The 22,781-nt window shown below is 45.6% G+C and overlaps 1 protein-coding gene across 1 annotated transcript in view; it reads left to right on the top strand.

The window, feature by feature from the left end:
* CACNA1I (calcium voltage-gated channel subunit alpha1 I) overlaps window positions 1–22,063 on the top strand; it is a 183,910-nt gene extending 161,847 nt beyond the window's left edge. Inside the window, exons 28-35 of the mRNA XM_056846177.1 lie at window positions 606–684; window positions 5,453–5,574; window positions 7,728–8,048; window positions 8,660–8,806; window positions 14,110–14,223; window positions 15,338–15,503; window positions 17,862–18,058; window positions 21,350–22,063. Of these exons, the coding sequence (XP_056702155.1) occupies window positions 606–684; window positions 5,453–5,574; window positions 7,728–8,048; window positions 8,660–8,806; window positions 14,110–14,223; window positions 15,338–15,503; window positions 17,862–18,058; window positions 21,350–22,063 (1,860 nt within the window). The remainder of the gene's footprint in view (window positions 1–605; window positions 685–5,452; window positions 5,575–7,727; window positions 8,049–8,659; window positions 8,807–14,109; window positions 14,224–15,337; window positions 15,504–17,861; window positions 18,059–21,349) is intronic.
* The last annotated feature ends 718 nt before the right edge of the window (window positions 22,064–22,781 follow it).

Here is a 22,781-nt window from a genome sequence, read left to right as displayed (position 1 = left end):
AATGCACCTAAAGAGTGAGCACAGACACAAACATATTCAGCCATGGGCTCATTTGTACTGTACCTACATATGGAGGAAGTGTTTTTGCATATGCTCCTCCCCATGAATGGGAATGCTGCTTTTCAAATGTTTCTAACAATGGAGAGGAAGAGTAGATGTGTGCATACTTTCTTCACATGTGGGCACAGTATTTACAGACTCTTGTGAAGAGATGGGGGCATATTTATGCCTGCTTTCCCTCTCCACACATTGGAGGGCAGCTGCCCACTCCTTATCTGTCTCTTTTCCTTTCTAGGTCTAATAGCATGGAGATATTTTCAGTCTGTTAAAGCTGATAAAGTAGCTCTACCCCTTCCTCAAAGACAGAATGGGGAGAGAAGGGTTAGCACCCCTCATCCACCACTTTGGCCCCACATGGCAACTATTGTCCTTTGAAAATGCTGAGCAAGCTCATTCATGGGTCGCCCACTGTCATGCTTAGTTTGGCCCTAAGTGGCCCGTGTTTGTCAGTTCTGTGTCCTAATAAGGCACTCTGCTCAGTGAGTCTTGTCTCTGATATGGCTTGATCTTACTTGCATTCTGACAACTAAATTATTTCCTTCTAGGTTGGAAACCTTGGATTACTCTTCATGCTCCTTTTTTTCATCTATGCTGCTCTTGGAGTGGAGCTCTTTGGAAAGCTTGGTAAGTTTTCCAACACAGAATGTATTTAGGTGAGTCACAGAATTCAGGATGAGTGAAGGATTCCCATAGCATATCATGTTTCACATTGATGGAATAATGGATATGAATTTTCTAATTTGTCTTTGTCCTCGCCAAGAATCAAGTGTGACTGAGGGTTTCTCTGGCATTACTTATCGTCCACAGTTAATCTATTTCAAAGATGGGTTGCTCGTGTTTTTTCATACAGCTTCTTCAGTGAATTGTTAAAACAGGCAGTGATCACTCTTCATTTTGTATCCTGGGCAGTGTTCACTAAGAACCTTTCCAGGTGAGTGTTGTATTGTGCAGGGAATACACAATCATTACTCAGTTGCTGCAGGTAATCCAAATGTCTTTCTTTTAGCTACTGCTGCAGTTGCTCAGATAATGTATTTTCCCTGCCCTCAAACCACATGCTGCTCCTGGCCAACCTGCACTTCTTTTCTAGCATTGGGAAGGATCCTTAGTTGCCACTCACACATTATACTGGGTCGTGTTCAGGAGAGAAATTGCTATGAAATAAGTCTGACCCCACCTCTGTCCTCTGGGAGAGTTTGTAGTAGATTCGGACTGTTAAATAGTAGTACTGTACTGTGGTCTGTGGGGGGATTTGGAGGGAGCTCATTCCTTTCTGAAGTCCCTAGAGACAGAGGGGGAGCCAAGAGCAAAAACCAGCCCTGTTGCAGAAATTGCAGGCAGTTTGTTTCTAGCCAACTCTGGGTCAGGAAATTCCTGGAAATAGGGGAGTAGAACCGGGGGGGGGCAGAATTTAGGGAGGGGAGGGACCTCAGTGGGGTATAGCGCCATAGAGTCCACCTTCCAAACAGCTATTTTCTCCAAGAGAACTGATCTCTATAGTCTAGGAGACTGGCAACCCTATCAAATTTGGCCTCAGCTCCTACCTGTGAACAGGAGCACACTATTGTGACCAGTGGCCTATCCTTGAGTAGGGAGGCCTTCTCATGAGGCAGGCAAAGGAAACAGGCATAGCTAGGAAGCTGCAGATAAAGAGCAGGGGAAGAAAGGAGGTTATTGGGTCTCTCTGGCTAGAAAGGGAAGCCTGAACCCAAGAGGAGAAGGAACAGGTACAAGTAGCCCCTTTTCATCAGGCAGGCAGAGGACCAAATGTCTTACGTCTTGTCCTACCCCCTCTGTCCACAGAAGTGTGGTGGTTCAACATACCTCTCTTCCTTCTCTTCCTTCCTTTAAGTTTGCTTTTTCCAAGATTCCTGCCACGAAAACCCCAGCAGTCCTCTTTGCCAACTGAGATGACGCCCAAGGCATATAATACTCCATTTGCTCACATTCCTCCCTTGCTACTTTGCAGATCTATTTAACATATTTTTATCCTACCCTTTCTCCAAGGAGTTCAGGGTGGAATAAATGGTTCTTTTCTCCTCATGGTAATTCTTAGGCTGAGAATGACTGGGCCAAGTTCAGTTACGGAGATGGTTTTAATCCCACATCTCCCCAGTCCAGTGGTCGACAAACCGCGGCTCGCGAGCCGCATGCGGCTCTTTGGCCCCTAAAGTGCAGTTCTCGAGGATGAGGAGGCGGTGCGCTGCGGCTCCTCCCTGCAGGTGGAGGCGGCAAGCGGCCGGCGAGCGGGCGGGCGGTTGTCGCCTCGCCTCTGCTCCCCCCTGGCTCGCAGCCCTCCACCAGGGGGCGGAGGTGTGGGGTCGCGGCCCGGGCAGGCCGGGCCGGCTGGCTGGAGGAAGGGCTGGGGAAGAAAGCCCCCTGGAGCCGGAGGATGAGGAGCTGCGGGGAGCCGGCTGCTGCCGAGGTAGGCTTTTGGCAAAGGCAAAACCCACCACAGCTCCATGTGCGGAACAACTGCCTTGTTCCCGTCGCCTGGAGAGATCACTTCCCCTTTTCCTCATTTTATGGGCATGGAGTAGGGGTTACTGGGGTTGTGGGGGGGGAGAAGTTGTGAATTCCCTGCATTGTGCAGGGGTTGGACTAGATCAGAGGGCGGCTGAGAAGCGCAAGCCGGAGCCCGGCCAATTGCGCGCCGTCGTGTCGCCAAGAGGAAGCCTCCCGCGTGCCTGGTTGTTGTGTACTCTTTGGGAAAGATCTCCAGGGGACCCGAAACACTGGGAGGCAGACGGAGGGAGGTGGCGCGAGACAGCGGAGGCAGGGAAAAGGCTGAGCCACTGCAGATCCCAGCTGGGGAACGGCTGACTCACCAAAAGCGAGGCGCAGACAGGGCAGCGCTGTGCAAAAGCGCTCCAAAAAGAGAAGGCGGCGTAAAGGAGGGGGGAACTACAATTATAAGGAGGGTCACAGAGCGGACAAAGGGGTTTCAATGCTGTTGACATGCGGTGCCAAAACCGTTCTGGCAGATTGGGAAAGCTCCTTCCTTGGGAAGGATTCGTTTAGTCCTTGGAGAATGGATGGACTCTATAAAGGAAGCCACGGCCCTCAGTTTGCAAGATCTGAGCAAGGCTGTTAAGGATAGGACACTTTGGAGGACATTGATTCATAGGGTCGCCATGAGTCGGAACGACTTGACGGCACTTAACACACACACACAGAGAGAGAGATGCACATTTCCCCCCATCCAAATTCTCAAAACTCTGCAGGGGGGCTTAATTTTGAGTTTGGAGGACGCGCATGGGGGAAGATGTTCATCTACGGAGCGGCAAAGCTTAAGTTTAAGTTTAAGAAATTTGGCTTTCAGAAATCTCAATTGTTGTACTGTTGATATTTGGCTCTGTTGATATTTGACTAATGAGTTTGCCAACCACTGCCCCAGTCTGACACAAACCCTGCCACCACCATTCTCCTGGCTTCCCATGCATTTCCTCTTTCCTTTGCCTGTGTCTCTTTCCTCCCTCCATCCCTTTTTACTCTGTAAAGTATAATTTATAGTAAACATTGATAGTATAATAATAGCTGTAATTATATATACACAGCCCTCCTGAAGCTCCTCAGAGGAACCGCTATTAGAATTTTATCTTTGATCTTCTGTCACTGTCTCTTGATCTCAAAGTTACACATTTTTAACGGGAATGTTATATTCTCAACTTTAATATCAGCCTGCAGTATTATTACCACAACCAGGCATTCTGAGAACCACAGAGACATTTAGTCATTTACTAGCTACTTAAAGACCTCTGAATTACACTAATTCTTTCAGGTTCTCAGACTGCCTTATTGAAAAAGGAATGAGCCCATTCACATGAAGATCAGTCCATTTCTCTCTTGAAGACAGGAGAACAAACACAGCCAAGCCTCAGTAGCTCTGCCAGCAGTGCTGGGGTTACTTGGCTCAAACCTGACTAGTGGTGACAACCCTGGGGGTTCGATACATTTCAGATAACAAAACCAGAATTGTTAAACTGCACAATCACTAGTTCCACTGTAACAAGAATATAAAAAAACTGAAATCAGCACCGGCATCTTTAACCTCCATAGATATATCTGAAGACATGAGCTGTGACTCATGAAAGCTCATACCCTGGCAGAAATTTTGTTAGTTTAGACAGACTAACATGGCTACCCATCGTGATCTATCTCCATAGGTACTGCTATAGGAAACTCATCCAGCAGACATCATTATGTGCAGAAAAATATCCATGGCTTCAGCCAAACACAAGAACCTTTTTGCCTTAGGTCTCTTCTAACTTTTGGAAACCTCCAAAAATATACCATTTGGAACAAGCGCAAAAAAGTAAATTTCCTAACTGTGAGGAAGTACCTGTCCCTGTTCTCGTAGCTGGTCATCTTAAGATCTTGGCAAAGCCAATTGCATTTAATCAGAGTTGTTATTTGTTTGTAAAATTAGTGTGATGGTCTTTTTCCTCCAAAGAGCTGCATGGTGGTTTACGGTGCACTCCTAAACAGAGTGAACCCCTTCTAAGTCAATTGAAGTCAATAGTTAGGACCACCCTGCTTTGGGTGGCACTGTTAGCTACATAACAGCCCTGCGGGATTGATTAGGCTGATAGACACTATCTTGTCCAAAGCTACTCTGTGAGTTTCATCACTGAGCAGAGATTTAAAGCTGGGCTTCTCACATGATTCCACTGTGGATTCTGCTTACAGCTACTCTTGTAGACATAATTGTAAAAGAGCTCGTACAAATTCTTTAATTATACTTGTCAATATGATTTCTACACAATAAATTTCAGATGGTTCCCTGTGCAGGGATTCCACTCATGTTCTCAGAAACTATATAGTGTATGTGTACACCAATGTAGTAATGTATCCAATGGGTGTGACCATGCATTTTGGAACTGCTGCTTTAAAGAATACAATAGTGTGTGGTTTTAGTATCATGGGGATAATATGAATACCCCAGTAAAATTGTAGCTAAGAATCTGTTGTCTCTGAGTGGATTAGTATTTCAGTTGCTTATTTTGTCAATCTTGCTGGCTCTAACACCTGACTCTGCAGCTTTGTACCAGCTAATTGTCCATTAATTTTAATAGGCAAAGCAAACACAGAGTTTTGTAGAATCCACAAGCCAATCTCTTTAGGCTTTCCAAAAAAAAAACCCAATAATGAGATAGACCTCTGGAAAGTAGTTATCATTTTTGTATTGCAGGAATGATTTTTCATCCTGGCCATTTCATCCATCCCAGCATGTTGGCTAATCATAGTACACAGAAACTAATGTAGGCTGAAGCACAAAAGTCAGGGTTCCAAGAGAAGAAATGTCATAAAGAGCTACCTTATCAGCTCTTATTGTTCCCTGCAATATAACTATTTGTCTGCTTACTCACCTCTATAAATCCCTTCTTTCCAGTATGCAATGATGAGCACCCCTGTGAGGGCATGAGTCGCCATGCTACCTTTGAGAACTTCGGGATGGCCTTCCTCACGCTTTTCCAGGTCTCCACTGGTGACAACTGGAATGGAATTATGAAGGTAACTTATACCACTGATGGTACATGTCTCTTGCCCCAAAAAAACTGTGTCCAGAAATGGATCAGCACACTGGCAATGTGTGTGTATGTGTGTAAATACATTCACATATATGCATATGTGCCTAAGAGAGAGGGTGTGTGCATTCAGGAAGAGCTAGTGAGATTTGAAATATCCACCTGGATAGCAAGCACAGGCCATTTATACTGAGGATTTCTACAAAAGGTCATCTGATAGTCATGGAGAAGGGAAGTGGTAGAAGAGGGTAGAGATAGGGGAACACTGCAAACATGATCTTTGCCTGCAGATATGTGGTTATGGCAAAAAGGTGACAATTTGATGATGGAAGGACCTCATCAGATCTTGGCAGGTAGAGTTCTCTTCAAGGCCTGTAGTGAATTATCAGAGTTTGTATGAGATTTGAAATTCCAAAGCAGGAGCTGGTGAAAGGAAAGGAAAATAATTTGGAAGCTCCTGGCACAGGTTAATGTGATATTCTTCTTACCCTATTGAACAATAGAAATTTTGTACAATTTTCTGTAGCAATACAAACAGATTTTATGAATTGCTAAAATTTAAAAAAAAATGTACTGCTTTGTCCCATATTTAGGTATTTATTTACTATATTTATAGCCCACCTTTCTCACTAAAACTCAGTAGGATTAGATGTCTAAGAGCTATGTGATAGGACTAGGATTATGGTAATCTGAAACAAAGCATAGCATATTAGACATGATCAGACCCTTTGAAAGATATTGTGGACTCCCATAAGCTCCCAGATAGGATCGCATCCACTTAGACAGCTGCCTTTCTCATTGAAGGTCCACATTTTATGTGGTCACTTTGGCCCATATACTGCCCACAGATGAGCCCTATGGAGGAGTAGCCCCCTTCCTGTTTTACATTAAACTCTAATGCTTTTTAAAATTATTCTGGGTTAAATCCTTCACCCTATAAAATATACTTCACACAGAAGTAAGCTAGGAATTCTTCAGTATAGACTAAGGGCACATAGAACCAACGTGGTGTAGTGGTTAAGAGCGGTGGAGTCTAATCTGGAGAACTGGGTTTGAGTCCCCGCTCCTTTATATGAGCAGCAGACACTAATCTGGTGAACCGGGTTGGTTTCCCCACTCCTACACATGAAGCAGCTGGGTGACCTTGGGCTGATCACAGCTCTCTTAGAGCTCTCTCAGCCCCACCTACCTAACAAGGTGTCTGTTGTGGGTGGGGGGAGGGAAGGTGATTGTAAGCCTTAAGTGATTCTTCCTTAAGTGGTAGAGAAAGTCAGCATATAAAAACCAACTCTTCTTCTTCTTCTTCTTCTTCCTCCTCCTCCTCTTTCTGTTGAAGTGCTTCCCATTGGTGTGTGTAAGAATAAAGAGGTGACCTGTTTAGGGATTAGTTGTTATTTGTTGAAAAATATCAGCCAACCTGATAAACTTCCTGTGGTTGCAAGAAACACTGTGAAGTACAGAAGGAGGGAAGTTCTGTGTCCAGACAGCCTTAAGGGGCCTAACAGTGCAATCCCGGCGGCCGCACTCAAAGGCCTTTGGAAGCCGGCCCCGGCCTATGCCGGCGCAAGGGCCCACAGTGCCGGCGTCCGGGCAGCGCATGCCAGCGTTTGTGGCCCCAGCGCCGACGTGCAGCACTGGTCACCGGTCTACAGATGCTGCCACTGGCGTCCGGACGCTAGCAAAGGCCGCTACGGTGACCCTGGAGGTGTTCCCGGGGCGCTAAAGTGCTGGCCAGGGGCGTGGCAACCGTTAGGCAGCCTCCTAAATGGCTTGGGAACGGCCCATTTTATTTTTGCAGAGATATGTCACCTTTTAGGTGGCGTATCTCCCACGCAATCCTATGCGGGTTGCACGGATTTTTGGTGCCGGGCGGAGGTTTCAGCCGGGCAACGCCACTGCGTTGCCTCCTAAGCCCAGCGCAGGCATTCCACTCAGGAATGCACTGTAAGTCCTTCCTCACATCTCTGTACATTTTGTTGGGGGGAGTGGGGGAGGACAGGCATGTTGCATTTGTTCTTTCAGCCCTTTCTTTCTTCCTCTTTCTCTTTGTATGTATGTGTGTGTTATGGGGGGAATTCTGTTTGGGTTTCTTTTGTCTCCCACACACACATACCTCTTTGGCACAACTTACTCCTCAAGGACACCCTTCGTGACTGCACCCACGATGACCGGAGTTGTCTCAGCAACCTGCAGTTCATCTCACCACTCTACTTTGTCAGTTTTGTGCTCACCGCCCAGTTTGTCCTCATCAATGTAGTAGTAGCCGTCCTCATGAAGCACTTGGACGACAGCAACAAGGAAGCCCAGGAGGATGCTGAAATGGATGCTGAGATTGAGCTTGAGATGGCTCATGGGCTGTGCCCACGTAGCTCTAGCTCGCCAGGCTCTGGACAAGATGGAGGAGGTGGGAGAGTGGACCCTGAAAGACACCTGTGCATGACGTGTTACTCTCCTGCACAGGTAGGTGGGACTTTTTTGCTTGCTAGAAAGACTGTGGCACATTGATGCGGGGATGAGTAAGGTAGCTTAAGTGTTTCTTGGACTGGTGGTAGAAAAGAGGTCTATTGAATGCTAGGTGGTTGAAATGCATTCAGCGGTAACCTAGGTGCTGTGGTACATTGATAGAGTCACATTGAGACAGGACTTGGAATAGTAAAGGCACTGTCTAGGGTCGAGTTCAGGGCTCTAGGACTGGAATGAGAAGGGTTAAAAGCTTGTGTAAAGAGGTCTGTTAGCAAAGCATAGGGAACCCTGCAGGGAACGAGTGAGGAACATGTCCTGAGCTGGCTAGGAAGCTTCTCTTCACACTGTCAATTAGCCGTATGAGCCCCTCCATTTTACTCGGTCACGCTCTCAAAACCACATTCTGCCTCCTTTACTCCTATTTCATAAGATTGTGTACCTCTAATAAATGTCTGAATTTTAATGTGTTTGCTACATGCAGAGTTTAATCGATATGAGTGCGGGTGGCAGAAGCTAGCCCCAAAACACACAGAAGAACTCTGAAACAAACAAAAACATGGAGTTCCTAAAATAATGTCTCCCATCCTCCCCCCTTTCTTGTCCCCTAGGAGAACTTATGGCTGGACAGTGTCTCTTTAATTATTAAGGACTCCTTCGACGGGGAGTTAATGATCATCGATAACCTATCGGGCTCCGTCTTCCATCATTACTCCTCGCCGGCCATGTGCGAGAAGTGTAACCATGACAAGCAAGAGGTAACCTGCGTGCGAGGATATGGGAGGGGGACGCCCCACGAGTGCAAGAACGTACACGCACACCCTTTACTCACTTGAGATCTCCCCAGGATGGTCTCCAGGTTGTAGGTGATTTTAGAAGGCTTGAGTTTTCTTACTGAAGTGTGCTCCTGAAGTGAACTTGGCAATAGGAAAGGCTTATTTGTATTGGCGGAAGTCTGGATGCAAAGACAGCTGGATCAACAAGGATGGCAGAAAGAACTGTAGAGATATACAGAAGAAGGGGGAATCCTTACAGAGGAATCCTTATGGAGGCACACTGCTGCTGGCTTCTTACGGATGGCAGTGTTTAGTTTTGCACTTTGAGGAGAGATGTGTGGGAGAAATATGGCATACCATCCTACAGTTTTTGAAGTTCATCTACCAGAGTACAGCAAGGCATTGGGATCATGTGCTTAGCTTTAAGCACAGGCCTGCGACTTAATTCCCATTTCTGCTGATGGGAGATAGGCATGTCATTCAGCATGCGTTTAAGGGTTTGCTGGTATATATGGAGCACAGGGTTTTGCAGGGGGGGTTAGTTTGACTTAAAATGAATTTTAAACATGAGTTTTAGAGATGTTGGTTAACATCGTACTTTGTCTAGCTAACTAATGGCTTATTGTGAACTCTTCTGGCCTTCTGTATAGTTAAAACTGTTAGTGGAAGCAAAGCAAGTGGTTAAAATGGGAGAAACTGGATTTCTAATCCAGATGTTAGGGACTGTTGTAGGTAATTGCTGTAAAAATGGCTAGGTTCATGTCACTTTTGAATATCATCACAGCAACATCACAGGTAACGCAATCATTCTCTGCCATTGCTCTCCAATTAATTTGCATGGTTTCATTATACACATTTTTTAAAGTCCCAGAAATTCACTAGAAAGCTCCCGAGTCAAGATTCTCATTGGTAGATTGTTCTGCCACATCTGTGCAAGCAGAAAACTAGATTGGCTCTATGTCTCTGAGTTGTGGGTATTAGATTCTAAAATGTTAAAAGAAGCAGTATAGTTTTATCAGGCATTTAGGAAGTCCTTCACAATGTTAATAGTGTCTTTGATCACTTAACAGATTTTTAAAAAAAATTGTTTAATGTGTAAAAAAGGACATTATTATAGGAATTGAAAGAAGCTGTGAAAATATATTGTGAATAATTAAGTTCACAAAGAATCATAGAGCTTTAATTCATCAAACCCCTGGTATGTGTGCTACAAGTTGTTAACCTCCACATAACATTATATACTTCCATTATAGCTCCAGCGGTGCAACAAATCGTATTAGATGGTCAGTGCAGCAGAGCTGGAGAAAATGGGAGGGGAAATAATTCACACTCTTGAACTTTAGTGTGTGTATTCAGGACCTGCAGATTATAGGCACTATAGGCACACCCCGGAGAAAGTTCTGCATCCATAAGCTCCATGGTAATCAAATACTTAACTCTGCACAGTTTGATTTCTGCATGACTTTTCTCTCCATAGGTAAACATGTGTGTACTGTAATGTTTGATATAGCGCAGTAGCATTTCCCCATATGAGTTACATATATTGGGATGTAAATAAGTAGTTACAAAAGCATTGCATGTGTGGAGAAAAAAATTAATGTGCACCATATTTTAAAGGTCATGATGTACACCTATTTTTCTACTTGGAGTTTATCTCCATGCAGAGAAAGCATAACACAGGAAATATTCCTTAACCATGCCTAACTTTATTTGGCTTATATCCCCTATATGTGTGTGTAAAGTGGTGTCAAGTCACAGCTGACTTATGGCGACCCCAGCAAGGGGCTTTCAAGGCAAGTGAGAAGCAGAGGTGGTTTGCCATTGCCTTCCTCTGCAGAGCTTTCCTTGGTGGTCTCCCTTCCAAGTACCGACCCTCCTTAGCTTCTGAGATCTGACAAGATCGGGCTACACCATGCCCCCTTCCTTCCCCTTGTATAACCTAGGTATTTCAGATGGAGGGAGGGCCTGATTGCTCAAACAACCCATGCAGTCACTTAAGTGATATCTTTAGGACCAAATAAAATGGGATACAGTCTGATGTGAGAAGCAGAAAATGTCCTCAGATATCCCAATATAGTTCCAATACGTTCTATCGTAGACAGTCAAGAATAAGTGATATACGAGAAACATGATTTGTATTTAAAACCATGCATATATGTGTCATCCATCATTCTGATTAATCATCTCACCAAAACAGCATTAGCTACTCCTGCAGTGAGCCAACCCATGGTCACAAGATCTCTCCTACCTAAGACTCACTCATGCAGATAGCTAAAGCAGTGATTCAAACTCAGCAAAATTCTTGAAGCTGTTTAAATTTCAGCTGTGAAGTAATCCATCAGGTGCATTAGGGTGACTTCTGATTAAAAAGCTACATCCATTAGGTTCTTTGGCCCACTGAAAGTAGCTTGATTCTGATCCCAGAGAATTTGGACTGCGTTTTCTGTTGCTCTGGGAACTCCAGCTGAAAATGGAATCAGAATAATTGAACAGATTGAAATCAACTGACTTCTTTCCAAACTGCAATTTGTGTGTAAGAAAGCAGCAAGTAAATAGCCAGAGAAGGGGGACTTTGTAGCACAGGAACAGCTAAACCGGAATCTAGCAGTTCCTGTGCTGTGAAGCCAAACTCCTTGAACCTTCTTAGCCGCTCTTGCACCTTGGACCGCAATCTGACCATTCCTTGCTTGTTTGTGTCTAGCTAGCTATTTGAGAAACTTGCATGTAATGATGGTTGTGCATCCCAAACACAGCAAAGAGACCACCCCCACCCCCCGCAAAAGCCCTTTTGGTGGACAAAAATGGCATCAGGCAGGGGAGGCTGACTGAAGTCCCTTCTCTATGCTACAGTCATGATTAAAATACCTGCCCTTGCATTCCTGGGAGTCACAAAACTCCTGGTGCACTTTTGATACAAAACCCATGTGGATCCATGAGGATTCTTTCTCATGTGAATTGGCCCTAATTTTAGTTGTTGGAAGAAAGAATACGGATTTTAACTTGCAGGAAAAGTTATGCTAAACTTATCCTCAGGAAATATTCTAATAGGTAACATACCTATTAACCTAAATATTTAAAATATTTCCTGCCACCATTTATATCAGAAATACACATGGCATTTTATTGGTTTATTTATGCAGATGTCATACCGCACTTTCTCCCTTCCAGGACTTAACACAGGCATGCTATGTTCAGCAGAAGCCCTGGGTTGAGAGTAATAAGTACCGTAGTCCCACACTGGAGAAAAAATGATATTTAGAAAAAAATATTCTCTACAATAACTTCATTTTTCTTGTCCTTTTTAAAAATAATAAAATATTTAAATATTGTGGCGTCTACACAAGCGGGAATGTTAAAATGTAAGACATTGTCTCACAGCACTAACCTCTTTGCATTTTTCATGGCAACATTCTAATCTTATCCGTCTCCATGCGATTTACATATACACGAGCAGTTTGTATTCATGGCATGAAGTGTTTAATTGGCGTCACATGGCCTGTCAACAAATACTGGTGTACTGTAGCTTAGAGCACAATGCTTTTCGCTTTATAGACCTGTTAGATGCTTCCTGTTGTCCTGGACTTTAATTAAACTATTGCCTTATTTTGGAAAACAAGAGTACAACAAAGTGTTCTAGTACATGAAATCACAGGAGATTTGAAATAGTTATAGGGCAGGACAGATTATCTAGTAGTGTTACAGTAGGTATTAATTCATCCTACATCCTTAATGTTGGCAGAGTTAAGGGCAATTTTATATACTATTTGTTTGAGTGTGATATTTGACAGAGCATAGTTGATGTGGCTGTACAAATGATTGTGCTTTCTGTATATGTATAGATATTGTGACTGATTAGTTGTGTTGTGTGTTGATGTGGTGTCATTGTGGTTGTCCTTTTCCTTTTTTTAATTGTTGGGTGTGTTGGTGGTGCTTGTACTTGGTGAAATACTATATTTTATAATAACATTGGACACAACCCAGCATGTGGAAATCCCATTGGTCTCAAGGGATTTAAGTGCACATCATATGCATTGGGTTGTGTCCATAATTCACAATCAGAATAGTTCAGTAGATAGTTTCCGTGGAAGTGTGATGGTGTTTGTGATATGCAGAGTGCAGTCATTGTGTCCTTGTGCTGGATTTCATCACGAAGGTGGATTACCTGTTTGGAAATCTACTTCGGGCATTTCTTCCATTCATTCCAAATGAACTATCGGTCTGAAGGAGTCCTAACATTTGGCGCCGCCACTGATTCTGTTATACTTCCTGTCCAAAGCCATCAGCTCTCCATATCATCTGCTGTCACTATTTACATACACCACATGTGTACACAGTACTGCACAAACACAGGAAAGCAAGTGCCTTGCCTGAGGAGCCCTACAAACTAGGACAAGACAGTGCCGATAGAACACAACTCAAAAAGATCAAATGCCAGAACAAATGAGTGGAAGTTCTCTAGAGACAAGCACTAAGTGAAGGAGGCATATTTTGAAGAAGAGCAATAAGTAGGCTGGGTCAGACGAAAAATATCTGAGGCATGAAGTAGGAGAAGACAAAGGGGCAGAGGCAGGACGTGTAACAGTGGGAAGGGAAATGAGAGGTGAAGATATAGGGACAGACTTGAAAACAAGAAAAAAGAAGTTCTTGTTAAGTGGAATGAACAGAAGATCCGAGGAGAAGGGAGGAAAGAATGGCTGGAGAGGACAGGATAGCTCTGGTACTAACTGGAATTGGAAAAATGAAGAATCAGAGAACCCTGGAGGGAATAATTGAGAAAGGCAAAGACAAGAGATTATCACCTGCCTTGTTTTGGTATGGATAGCATAAAGCATGATGACTGCTGCTCAAGTGAAGGCATCGCTATTATCATCCTACTTAAGCAGGGCAGTAGATAGCTTCCATGGCAAAGAATCTTTTCACCATCTGGCTTCAGGGCAAATCAGATTATCCTCAGTCTGGAGAATCTCTATGTCTCTTCATCACCAGTGCACAATCAGTTACTCCCAGAGTGATGGAACATGGTGCCGAAATCTCTATGGCTGAAGATCTTCTCTCCATCTTCCTGTCAAAGAAGACATTAAAAGTGAATGCTTCCAGCTGGGGTGGTCCATGAGAAATTCCAGACTGGGATGTTTTTGTTTCGTTCCAGAAACAAGCTGTTTCATTGTATGCAGAATTGGGTTAGGACTCCATAAGCCTCGTGCGTAATATTTCTCTTTGTCTTCAGACCCTTCCTGAAACCAGTGTTGGAGTGTTGTGGTGACAGTGTCTTTCCCTTACTGCAGGTCCAGTTGGCTGAAATGGAGGGCTTATCTCTCAACTCTGATAAGTCTTCTATCCTGCTAGGGGATGATGGAGACAACCACAGCGTTGATCAGCTGAGCCCTAAGGAAACTCAGGTAGAAGCATGCTGAGATTTGCATGCATATACTCTGGTGCTTGACCCTTGCCACCTTTCATTGATAGAATCACAGGCCTCCCCAAGAATAAAGATAGACTAAACTTTTCTTCTGAGAGCAAGTTCCTGCAGGGCAGAGAAGGGGAGGTCAGGAGTGACTTGCCCCTCATGGTCAATTTTTAATTATTTCATTAATTTATTATTAATAATATCAATTTTATTAATAATATTTTATTAATTTTATTAATACATTAATAATTTTATTAATTATTGTTGATTTTATTAATTTATTTCTATGCTGCCTTTCAACTCAACTCAGGGTTCCTAATGTGGCAAATCTTAAAACATTCAAACATTAAAAAACAACATTTAAAATACAAATACAATTAAACAAAACACATAAACACACAATTAGGTGGTGTTGGTTGAGTGCCTCCTTGATTCATGATGCTACCTAATGGGGCCTCATTCGTTAAACAGAAGGCCCTGTCTGCACAGCTTGTCTCTTTTGTTGTTGTTGTTGTTGTTGTTTTGCTGTAATTATTCCAGGGGAAGAATTTGGGTGTGGCTTTATTTATGTGGCTGTGCAAAACAAAGGGCCCGAGTGCAGAAGGCCACTGGTGCTCTAATGTACAGGCAGAGGCAACCATACCCCCATAATCTCAAATTTCACTCCCAAACCAGACAGATAGTGAGAATGGCATCTGTGCATGTGTTTGAGTAAGGGAAATGGATATAGAAAAGATACCCTGCAAAAATCTGAAAATATACAGTGTGTGTGTGTTTGGTAGAGTGACAGAATCCTGCAGGTGTTATGGGGGTCCAGCTCCATAAGGAGTGGTTAAAGTGAGGGAATGGTTGATTGGGGGGGTTGTTATCATTCCTTTTGTTGCCCTCTGATCCTAACCTGAGTCTCCAATTCAAAAACTGCACCACCTCTAGGGCCTTCCCTCATGCTCCAGTCAAATCCTACAGTCAAATTCTTAGCTATCAAATAAATCCTGCAAAATGGCCTATTACTCAAAGACTGGGTAGACTCTGGTTTTATTCCTTTTTGTTCGCTTCTTTATGCATGCATTCAAAATTTCATAAGGCATCGTCTTTACTGTAACTAGGATGGCCTGGACAGTCCCAGCTCCCTGGGGATGGGAGATTTGGAGGAATGTCTCCTCCCTTTGGCAAATTCAGAAGCTTCTCCAGCTCCAGAAAGTTATTTATGTGAAATGGAAGAAACACCTTTCAGTCCAGTCCAGTCTTGGCTGAAGAATGAGAGCACCCAAGGTAGGCATCACCCTACTGTTCTCCTGGACTATACCGGTACAACGCAGAGCTACCTAGTTGTTTTGTATTTTAATGATCCTTGGCTACATATAACTGGAGACAAATACAAGCACATTGCACCAATTGTTGTATACAAATGGCTGCTTTTCCCAGTCCTTTTACCTCATTGTATTTCAAAAGGCAAAATGGCGTGCAGCTTTCATAATAGTCACAATAAATGTGTGTTTTGTACTTGGGGTAGCTGTAGCCAAGGAGCAAATGTGTTATAAGATGTGGCCCTGAAAGCAGAGTTGCCTTAGCAAATCTCAGTGTAGAATATGCTGTCGGCAACACAGAATATCATTTCTGCATAGTTAATTTTCATTGATTCTCCAGCATTTCTTCAATGCTTTTAGGATTCAAAATGGTTCTACCCAAGATTTGTTGTGGTCATAACTAGTATGCAAATTCAACTCCCTAGCCATTGTAATATTTATTCATGTATTCCAAGGAGCTCAGGTCAGCGTAACATGGTCCCCCACTGCTGTTTTATCATCCCAACAGCCCTATGAAGTAGGTTAGGGTAGCATATAGTGAATGGCACAATGTCACCCAAAGTGGTACATGACAGGACAGGGATTACTATTTCCTTAGACCTTCTCCCTCTTCCGAGGTTAGAAAGCCCTCAGAATAATGCCACACAATAAATAAAGGTCAACCGTGGACTGTTGCTACCATCCTTCATGTTGATTTGCTGGAGGACAGGTTGTCTGTTAATTAAAGGGCTGATTCACATGTTACCAGCTGTCTTCTCTCCAGCATTGGTTGATCTTCCCTCAGTAGACAAAGAAAGAGTCTTCTCTTCTGCTGACTACTCAGTAAAGATTCATAATCAGATAGAACAAGAAGCACAGCTGGAGCAGTAAGGTTTTGCCCACTCATAAAGAAGGGGTGTTGAACTCATTTGTTACGAGGGCTAGATTTGACATAAATGTCACTTGGTCGGGCCATGCCTCGCCAGCTCAGATCGGGAGCAGGGGGGGCGGCCTTGGCTGGTGAGCCCGTAGCAAGCTCAACAGCCCAGATCAAGAGCAGGGGTGGTGGTTGTCTTGGCTGGCTCATGGGCCAGATAGGATAAGACAGGGGTCAGCAAACTCATTAGTCAAAAAAGCCAAATATCAACAGTACAATGATTGAGATTTCTTTTGAGAGCCTAATTTCTTAAACCTATATAGGTAGGTACACTGTTTATTAACTTAATAAACTTTAATTAAAGTTTTAAGTCTTAATTAAACTATAGGTACACTGAATAAAACTTGATATCATACTTAATAGTGATCTTATTTATTGATAAAAATTAAATTGTAAGTCCCTGCCATTTCCCCCTCCCCGTCTGGAGTCCTCGTCTGGAGGCCTGGTCTACCGCCATAAAAGCCTATTCGTAGACCTGGCCTCCGGCTGAGTCCCATTGGGAAGCCAGGTCTACCCATTGGCTTTCTTGGCAGTAGACCTGGCCTCCGGAGGCCCATAGAAGCCAATTGGTAGACATGGCCTCTGAAGGGGGACTTTTTTCCCCCTCCTCGGAGTCCAGGTCTACCGCCAAGAAAGCCAGTGGGTAGACATGGCCTCCCAATGGGACTCAGCCGGAGGCTAGGTCTACCAAAGGAAGCCCGCCCCGCCCAACAGCTGATAGGTGGGCGGGGGGGGGGCAGGAACTGCCGAGCCGCCCACCCAGCAATCGCACTGCTAGAGGGGAGGGGAGGCTTTAGCCTCCCAACCATTGAGGGCAAGGGAAAGGGGGACCTGGCCATTCTCCATAGCGGGGGGGGGGGGAGAGAGAGACAGCGCACCCGCTCGCCTGCTCTCTCGCGCTTGCTCTCTCTCTCTCTCAGGCGCGCCGGCTCCACAGCCCGAGCTGGCGCGAGAGCAGGGGCTCCGAACCAAGTTCGGAGAGCCGCGCTCAACGGGCCAAAGAGCCGCATGCGGCTCGGGAGCCGCAGTTTGCAGACCCCTGGGATAAGAGCTCTCAAGGGGGTGGATCTGGCCCCCTGGGCCGTATGTCTGACACTCCTGCCATAATGCTATCTGCTCCTGGTGAACAGACAACATTGGGGGAGGGTCTGTCCTTGTGGGAATGCAAAATAGGAGAAGTGAGTGGTTCCAAGGGCTCTCCAGCTGTATTTTCCTGTGTTGCCATCAGGGGGAAGGAGCAATGGCAAGCTTGATCACAAGCACAATGGAGTCTGATTACCTGTGTTCACTCATTAAGGAATTAACATATGAATCAGCCCCCTGTAGGACTCTGACCTTGGATCTGAAAGCTGGACTACTGACCCTTTGTTCTTCTGTGATGATTTCTTCCTCCCCTAACAATGCCAGGTCCTTCCACCCCCTTCTCTCTAGATCCATGCAATCCTCTGTTACCAGTTCCAGCGGAGTTTTACCATCCAGTTGTCTCTGCCAATCGACCAGCTCAGGAGAAAGCTTCCTGCCCAGAGAATCTCCCTAAAATCTCTCTGCAGGCTTCCTGGGTAACACTGCAATCTTCAAGTGTGAACTGCTCACTTATCCACCAGGTAAGATTTCCTATTCCTACCCAAGTTTCTATCTATAGTTGGAAGTTTTACCCTCAGGTGGACATGAGCCAAAATGCTTTGTGGTACGAAAAAGATGCTCTGTGATGCACTGATTTTTGTACTCTCCTGAAATTGTTTCCACGTTTGTGGAGGAAGTATCATGCAGGTACCATCCAATTGTACCTTGCTGCTGTGTTCATCACTTTCATGCCCCACAGGATACTTGTGTGTCATCAGAGGCACTGCCTGCCCCTGCAGCCAGACACCTCAGTGGCTGTTGTTTTGTGCTGCCTTATTTGGCTATCTTGGCTAATAGCAAATGGTAGACATACCCCCCATAAATCTGTCCTTTTAAATACATCTAAGCCACAGGACATCACCACATCATGTGCAATGAATTCCACATGTCTTTTGTGAAGGCCTTTTGTCTGTTCAATCTATTAAAAGTCCAATCCTAAAGGAGGGACTGAAAAGCCTTGGGAGGCAGCGTGACCCCTGCGCCGGCATAAGTGCAACTTGTGCCATCTACATGGGCACTTACATGGGCATTGGACCACTTATGCCGGTGCCGGGGAGTGGTGCAGCAGCACGAGGCAAAGGGGGCATTCCTGGGGGCAGGGCTAACTTTAGTCAGCTCCCTAAACCCTTTTGCCCCAGGAATGCCCTTTTTTGCCTGTGTTAACGCCAACAAAAAATGGGTGGCACAGCCCCATAGAGCAGTTCATTTCAGTGGGCTTAGACTGGAGTAACTCCAATAGGATTGCGCTTTTAGTTCATTATCCCAAGGTGTGATGATGGCCACTAACTTAGGTTGGTTTTGAAAAGCATAGGAGAACTTCATGAAGGAAAGAGCTAACAATAATAACAGCAACCAAGAATGTCACTCTCCATGTTCAGAAGCAGAATACATCTAAAGTATCAAATGGTGGAATAATGGGTGGGTGGGTATGCTCTGCTGGCCACCGTTGGAGATGGAACTCAGTCAGATCCAGCAAGGCAGCCTTTATATTTTTAAAGGGGCAAATGAATGGTTTTGGCCAATGTGATGGTGTTCACACTACTGATTTTAGCTGATTGGTGGCTGAGGATGGGAGTAGTGTCTGTTTATCTGCCGTGTACACCCTCTTAGTTGCTGTTGCCAGGAGATGAGTGGGAAGTTGGGCCCACCCAACAGTGAGCAGCTTTAATATACATGAAGCCACCTCATACTGAGTCAGGCCATTGATTTATCAAGGTCAGTACTCTGTCTACCCTGCCTGGACAGCAGTTCTCTAGGGTCTCAGGTAGAGGTCTTTCACCTTCTACCTGAGCATTCTAAATTGATGCTAGGGTTTGAACCTGGGGCCTTGCCTGCAGAGCAGATGTTCTACCAATCAGGACCAAATAAGCATGACGTTGTTACCATAAACACAGGGTCGGGCTCTGGTGCCATCTGAGCCAATAACCACCCCAAGGGGGTGAAAGGAAAATATTTTATTTGTGATCACAAATAGGTGGCCAAGCATCCAAAAGCCTGTTGTTCTAAACCGCTCACAATCTAAGGCATCCCATTTCCTCCCGTTATACATATTTGGAATTTTACTGATTCTTGACTCCTAATTGGCACACTTGATCACAAGTCCTTGAGCATGAGTCAAGCTTACTGGGTTATATAACTAAACTCCCACTGCGTCTCCATCCTTAGAGGTGGACCACTTTCTTACAAGAGGTGTGTTTTGGCAGTTTCTACGTCATTAGGTAACCAGAGTTCACTTCTTCACAAGGTCGACTGGACCATGTTGTGATTGTCAGCACTTTCTGTGAAACTCCAGATGTTCTTATCTTAATCATTCCCTGCCAGAGCCATGAACGCTACACACAGCATCTTGCAGCTATGCTTAAACTTTCAACTCTTATTCTTAATTTGGGCATGGGTCTTTTAGGCCTTGGTCTTAACATTGTCCTCATGGCTGCTGAAACGACCACCCTCCCCTGCTGCTGTTTCGGCACTTGAAAGGGCATGATGGAGGGGAAACAGCGGGGGGGGGGGACGACAAGTGTTCTATTCTGAGGGCCCAATCAGGAACAGGCCCCCACGGCATTTATAATTTACTTTAAAATGGCAGCCATGAGGACACCATTATGTCTAACTTGTCCCATAATTACCGTCACTTCCTTGTGTCACTGCTTCACACTGGGGTATTATTCACGGTGGATTTTGCTTCGGTTTCGAATCGGCAAACAATAAACCGATTTAAATAGCTTTTTCATGGCAGCGCAGATTCTCCCCCCATCCCGAGGCATTTTCAGTTTTTCACGGGAGAAACAGCGCACTTCTCTGCGCTGCTTACGTCTGCTGCCGCTCATGACTCACCGCTCCAAATCCGCCTAATCCCGCCCACTCTTCCCATGATCCTGTGTGTGTGTGTGTTTTTGGGGGGGGGCATCCTGAGAGCAGCACATCCAAGCCAAAACTCCCATCACCCTTCTGAAGATAGGCAGCCAGTCTGCTCTGGGTCTCCCTCCAGCTGGTGCGATCCTGTGTGTGTGTGTGTGTTGGGGGGGGGGTATCCTGAGAGCGGCAAATCCAAGCGAAAACTCCCATCACCCTTCTGAAGATAGGCAGCCAGTCTGCTCTGGGTCTCCCTCCAGCTGGTGCAATCCTGTGTGTGTGTGTGTGTTGGGGGGGGGCATCCTGAGAGCGGCAAATCCAAGCGAAAACTCCCATCACCCTTCTGAAGATAGGCAGCCAGTCTGCTCTGGGTCTCCCTCCAGCTGGTGCGATCCTGTGTGTGTGTGTGTGTTGGGGGGGGGGTATCCTGAGAGCGGCAAATCCAAGCCAAAACCCCCATCACCCTTCTGAAGAGAGGCTGCCAGTCTGCTCTGGGTCTCCCTCCTGCCAGTGCGATGCTGTTAGAGTGGCAACTCCCCCAGCCAATCACTGTTCTTGGGGGAGGAGAAAGGAGACGTCCCGGGGAGCGAAGCAAACATTTTTTCATGGGCATCCGAGCAACAAAATGCTCTTCTACTGGAAAGTACGGCTCAGAAGTGGTTTGGATTGCCTCTCTTTTAACCTGGCTTATTTTGCTCAGTGGGGGAAAACACGGATCTGGAGTGAATAACCAAAATTTGCCTCCGACACAAATCAGCATCGAAACAGCAGCAAATCTCCGTGAAGAATACCCCATTGTGTTGTAGTTTCCCCATTCCCCTCACCCAGTATTATAAGAACTGAGAAATCGACTGTTTTGTTTTTGTTTGTTTTTGGGTTTTTTTTTTTTTTGCTTCTCTGGTTGCCTCTCGGCCCTGCAGACCACTGAGAGCGACACCTCCCTGGATGACAGCAGGAGCAACAGCTCGGAGGGCAGCTTGCAGGCCACGCTGGAGGACAGCTTAAACCTCAGCGACTCGCCCCAGTGCACGCTGGACCTCCCAGTAGCGCTGTGCCCAGTGCCAGCCGCCGCCACCCAAAGAGCTCTGGTGGCCCCGCTTTCCCCCGCCTCTCGAAGGCAGAGCTTGAGGGGCCGAGGGATTTTCACTCTCCGGAACATCAGGCGGCACCAACGGAGCCACAGCAGTGGCGGGAGCACCAGCCCCGGTTGCACGTACCATGACTCCATGGACCCTTCTGATGAGGAGGGGGCCGGGAACAGCTTGAGGGGGGGCGGCAACAACAACGAGCACTCGGAGACCCTCAGCAGTCTCTCTCTGACTTCCCTCTTCTCACCGCCCCCTCCGCCCCAAGGTCTGGCACTTGTAAAGAAGTGCAACAGCACCAGCAGTCTTCACGCCAACCCTTCTTCCCGGGGTTCGGCAGCAACTGAAGCCAAGCAGTTCTACTCGGTTGACCCAAGGGGGTTTCTATCCATGCCTTCGTGGGTGACGGACTTCTGCAAGAACAGCCCTTCTCCGGGGGAGGGGGAGGTGCCAGCCCTGGGCTCAGACCGACTTGGGACTGTGGATCACAGCTCCCCGGTTCCTCCTGAGTTGGAGCTGGGAAATGGAGTCAGCAAGAGGAACAGATGAGGTTCCCTGGGGGCAGGGAGGAAGAGCAAAATCTGAACAAGAGAGAGCGTGTTTTTGGCTACCGTTTCCTGACAGCAGTTCCACACGGGAGGACTGTGGAAAAGGAAACAAGCAAACAACGCAAAGTATAAATATGTATGTCAGTGTGCGTGTGTGTGCGTGCGTGCGTTTGGAAAGCAAAGACTTTTGTACTATACCTCAGAGACACGAGAGAATGAAAGCAATATGTGAACACCCCACTCACGCATGGGACCACTGCTTCTGCAAAGCAAACAGTGGGAGAAAGGATACCCAGAGACAACAGTGACAGGTTAAAGGGGGTGGAGAACCTCCTGTCGAGTAACTGGCTGGAGGCAGCCATTTATTCCTCTACTATACAAATATATATGTACAGATATACAGAATGATTTATTTTTATTTTTTACAGAGAGCTTAGGACTTTCAGAAAGTGCCAAGCATGAAAAAGGGCAGGGACTTTAAGGGGAAATTAATTTCAACATGAAAAGAGGAGGAACCAAGCTGGGTTTTATCTCTTTGGGGGAAATGTTGATGATTCATGGTTCTGTTTGGAAAATAAAGAACTATTCCCTAGATCTCCAAAAGGTCCATCTAGCTTTGTGACAGAGGTATCTTGGGGTGGGGGGGGGAATACAAGATCCACAGCTGGAGTTTAGGGCAGAGTTGTTCCTCAGGTAGGATAAGATAGCAAAATGATATT

Source organism: Euleptes europaea, chromosome 3 (assembly GCF_029931775.1).
Source record: "Euleptes europaea isolate rEulEur1 chromosome 3, rEulEur1.hap1, whole genome shotgun sequence".
Lineage (NCBI taxonomy): Eukaryota > Metazoa > Chordata > Lepidosauria > Squamata > Sphaerodactylidae > Euleptes > Euleptes europaea.
The sequence above is the reverse complement of the archived record's forward strand: the minus strand, read 5'-3'. Positions and strand labels throughout refer to the sequence as shown.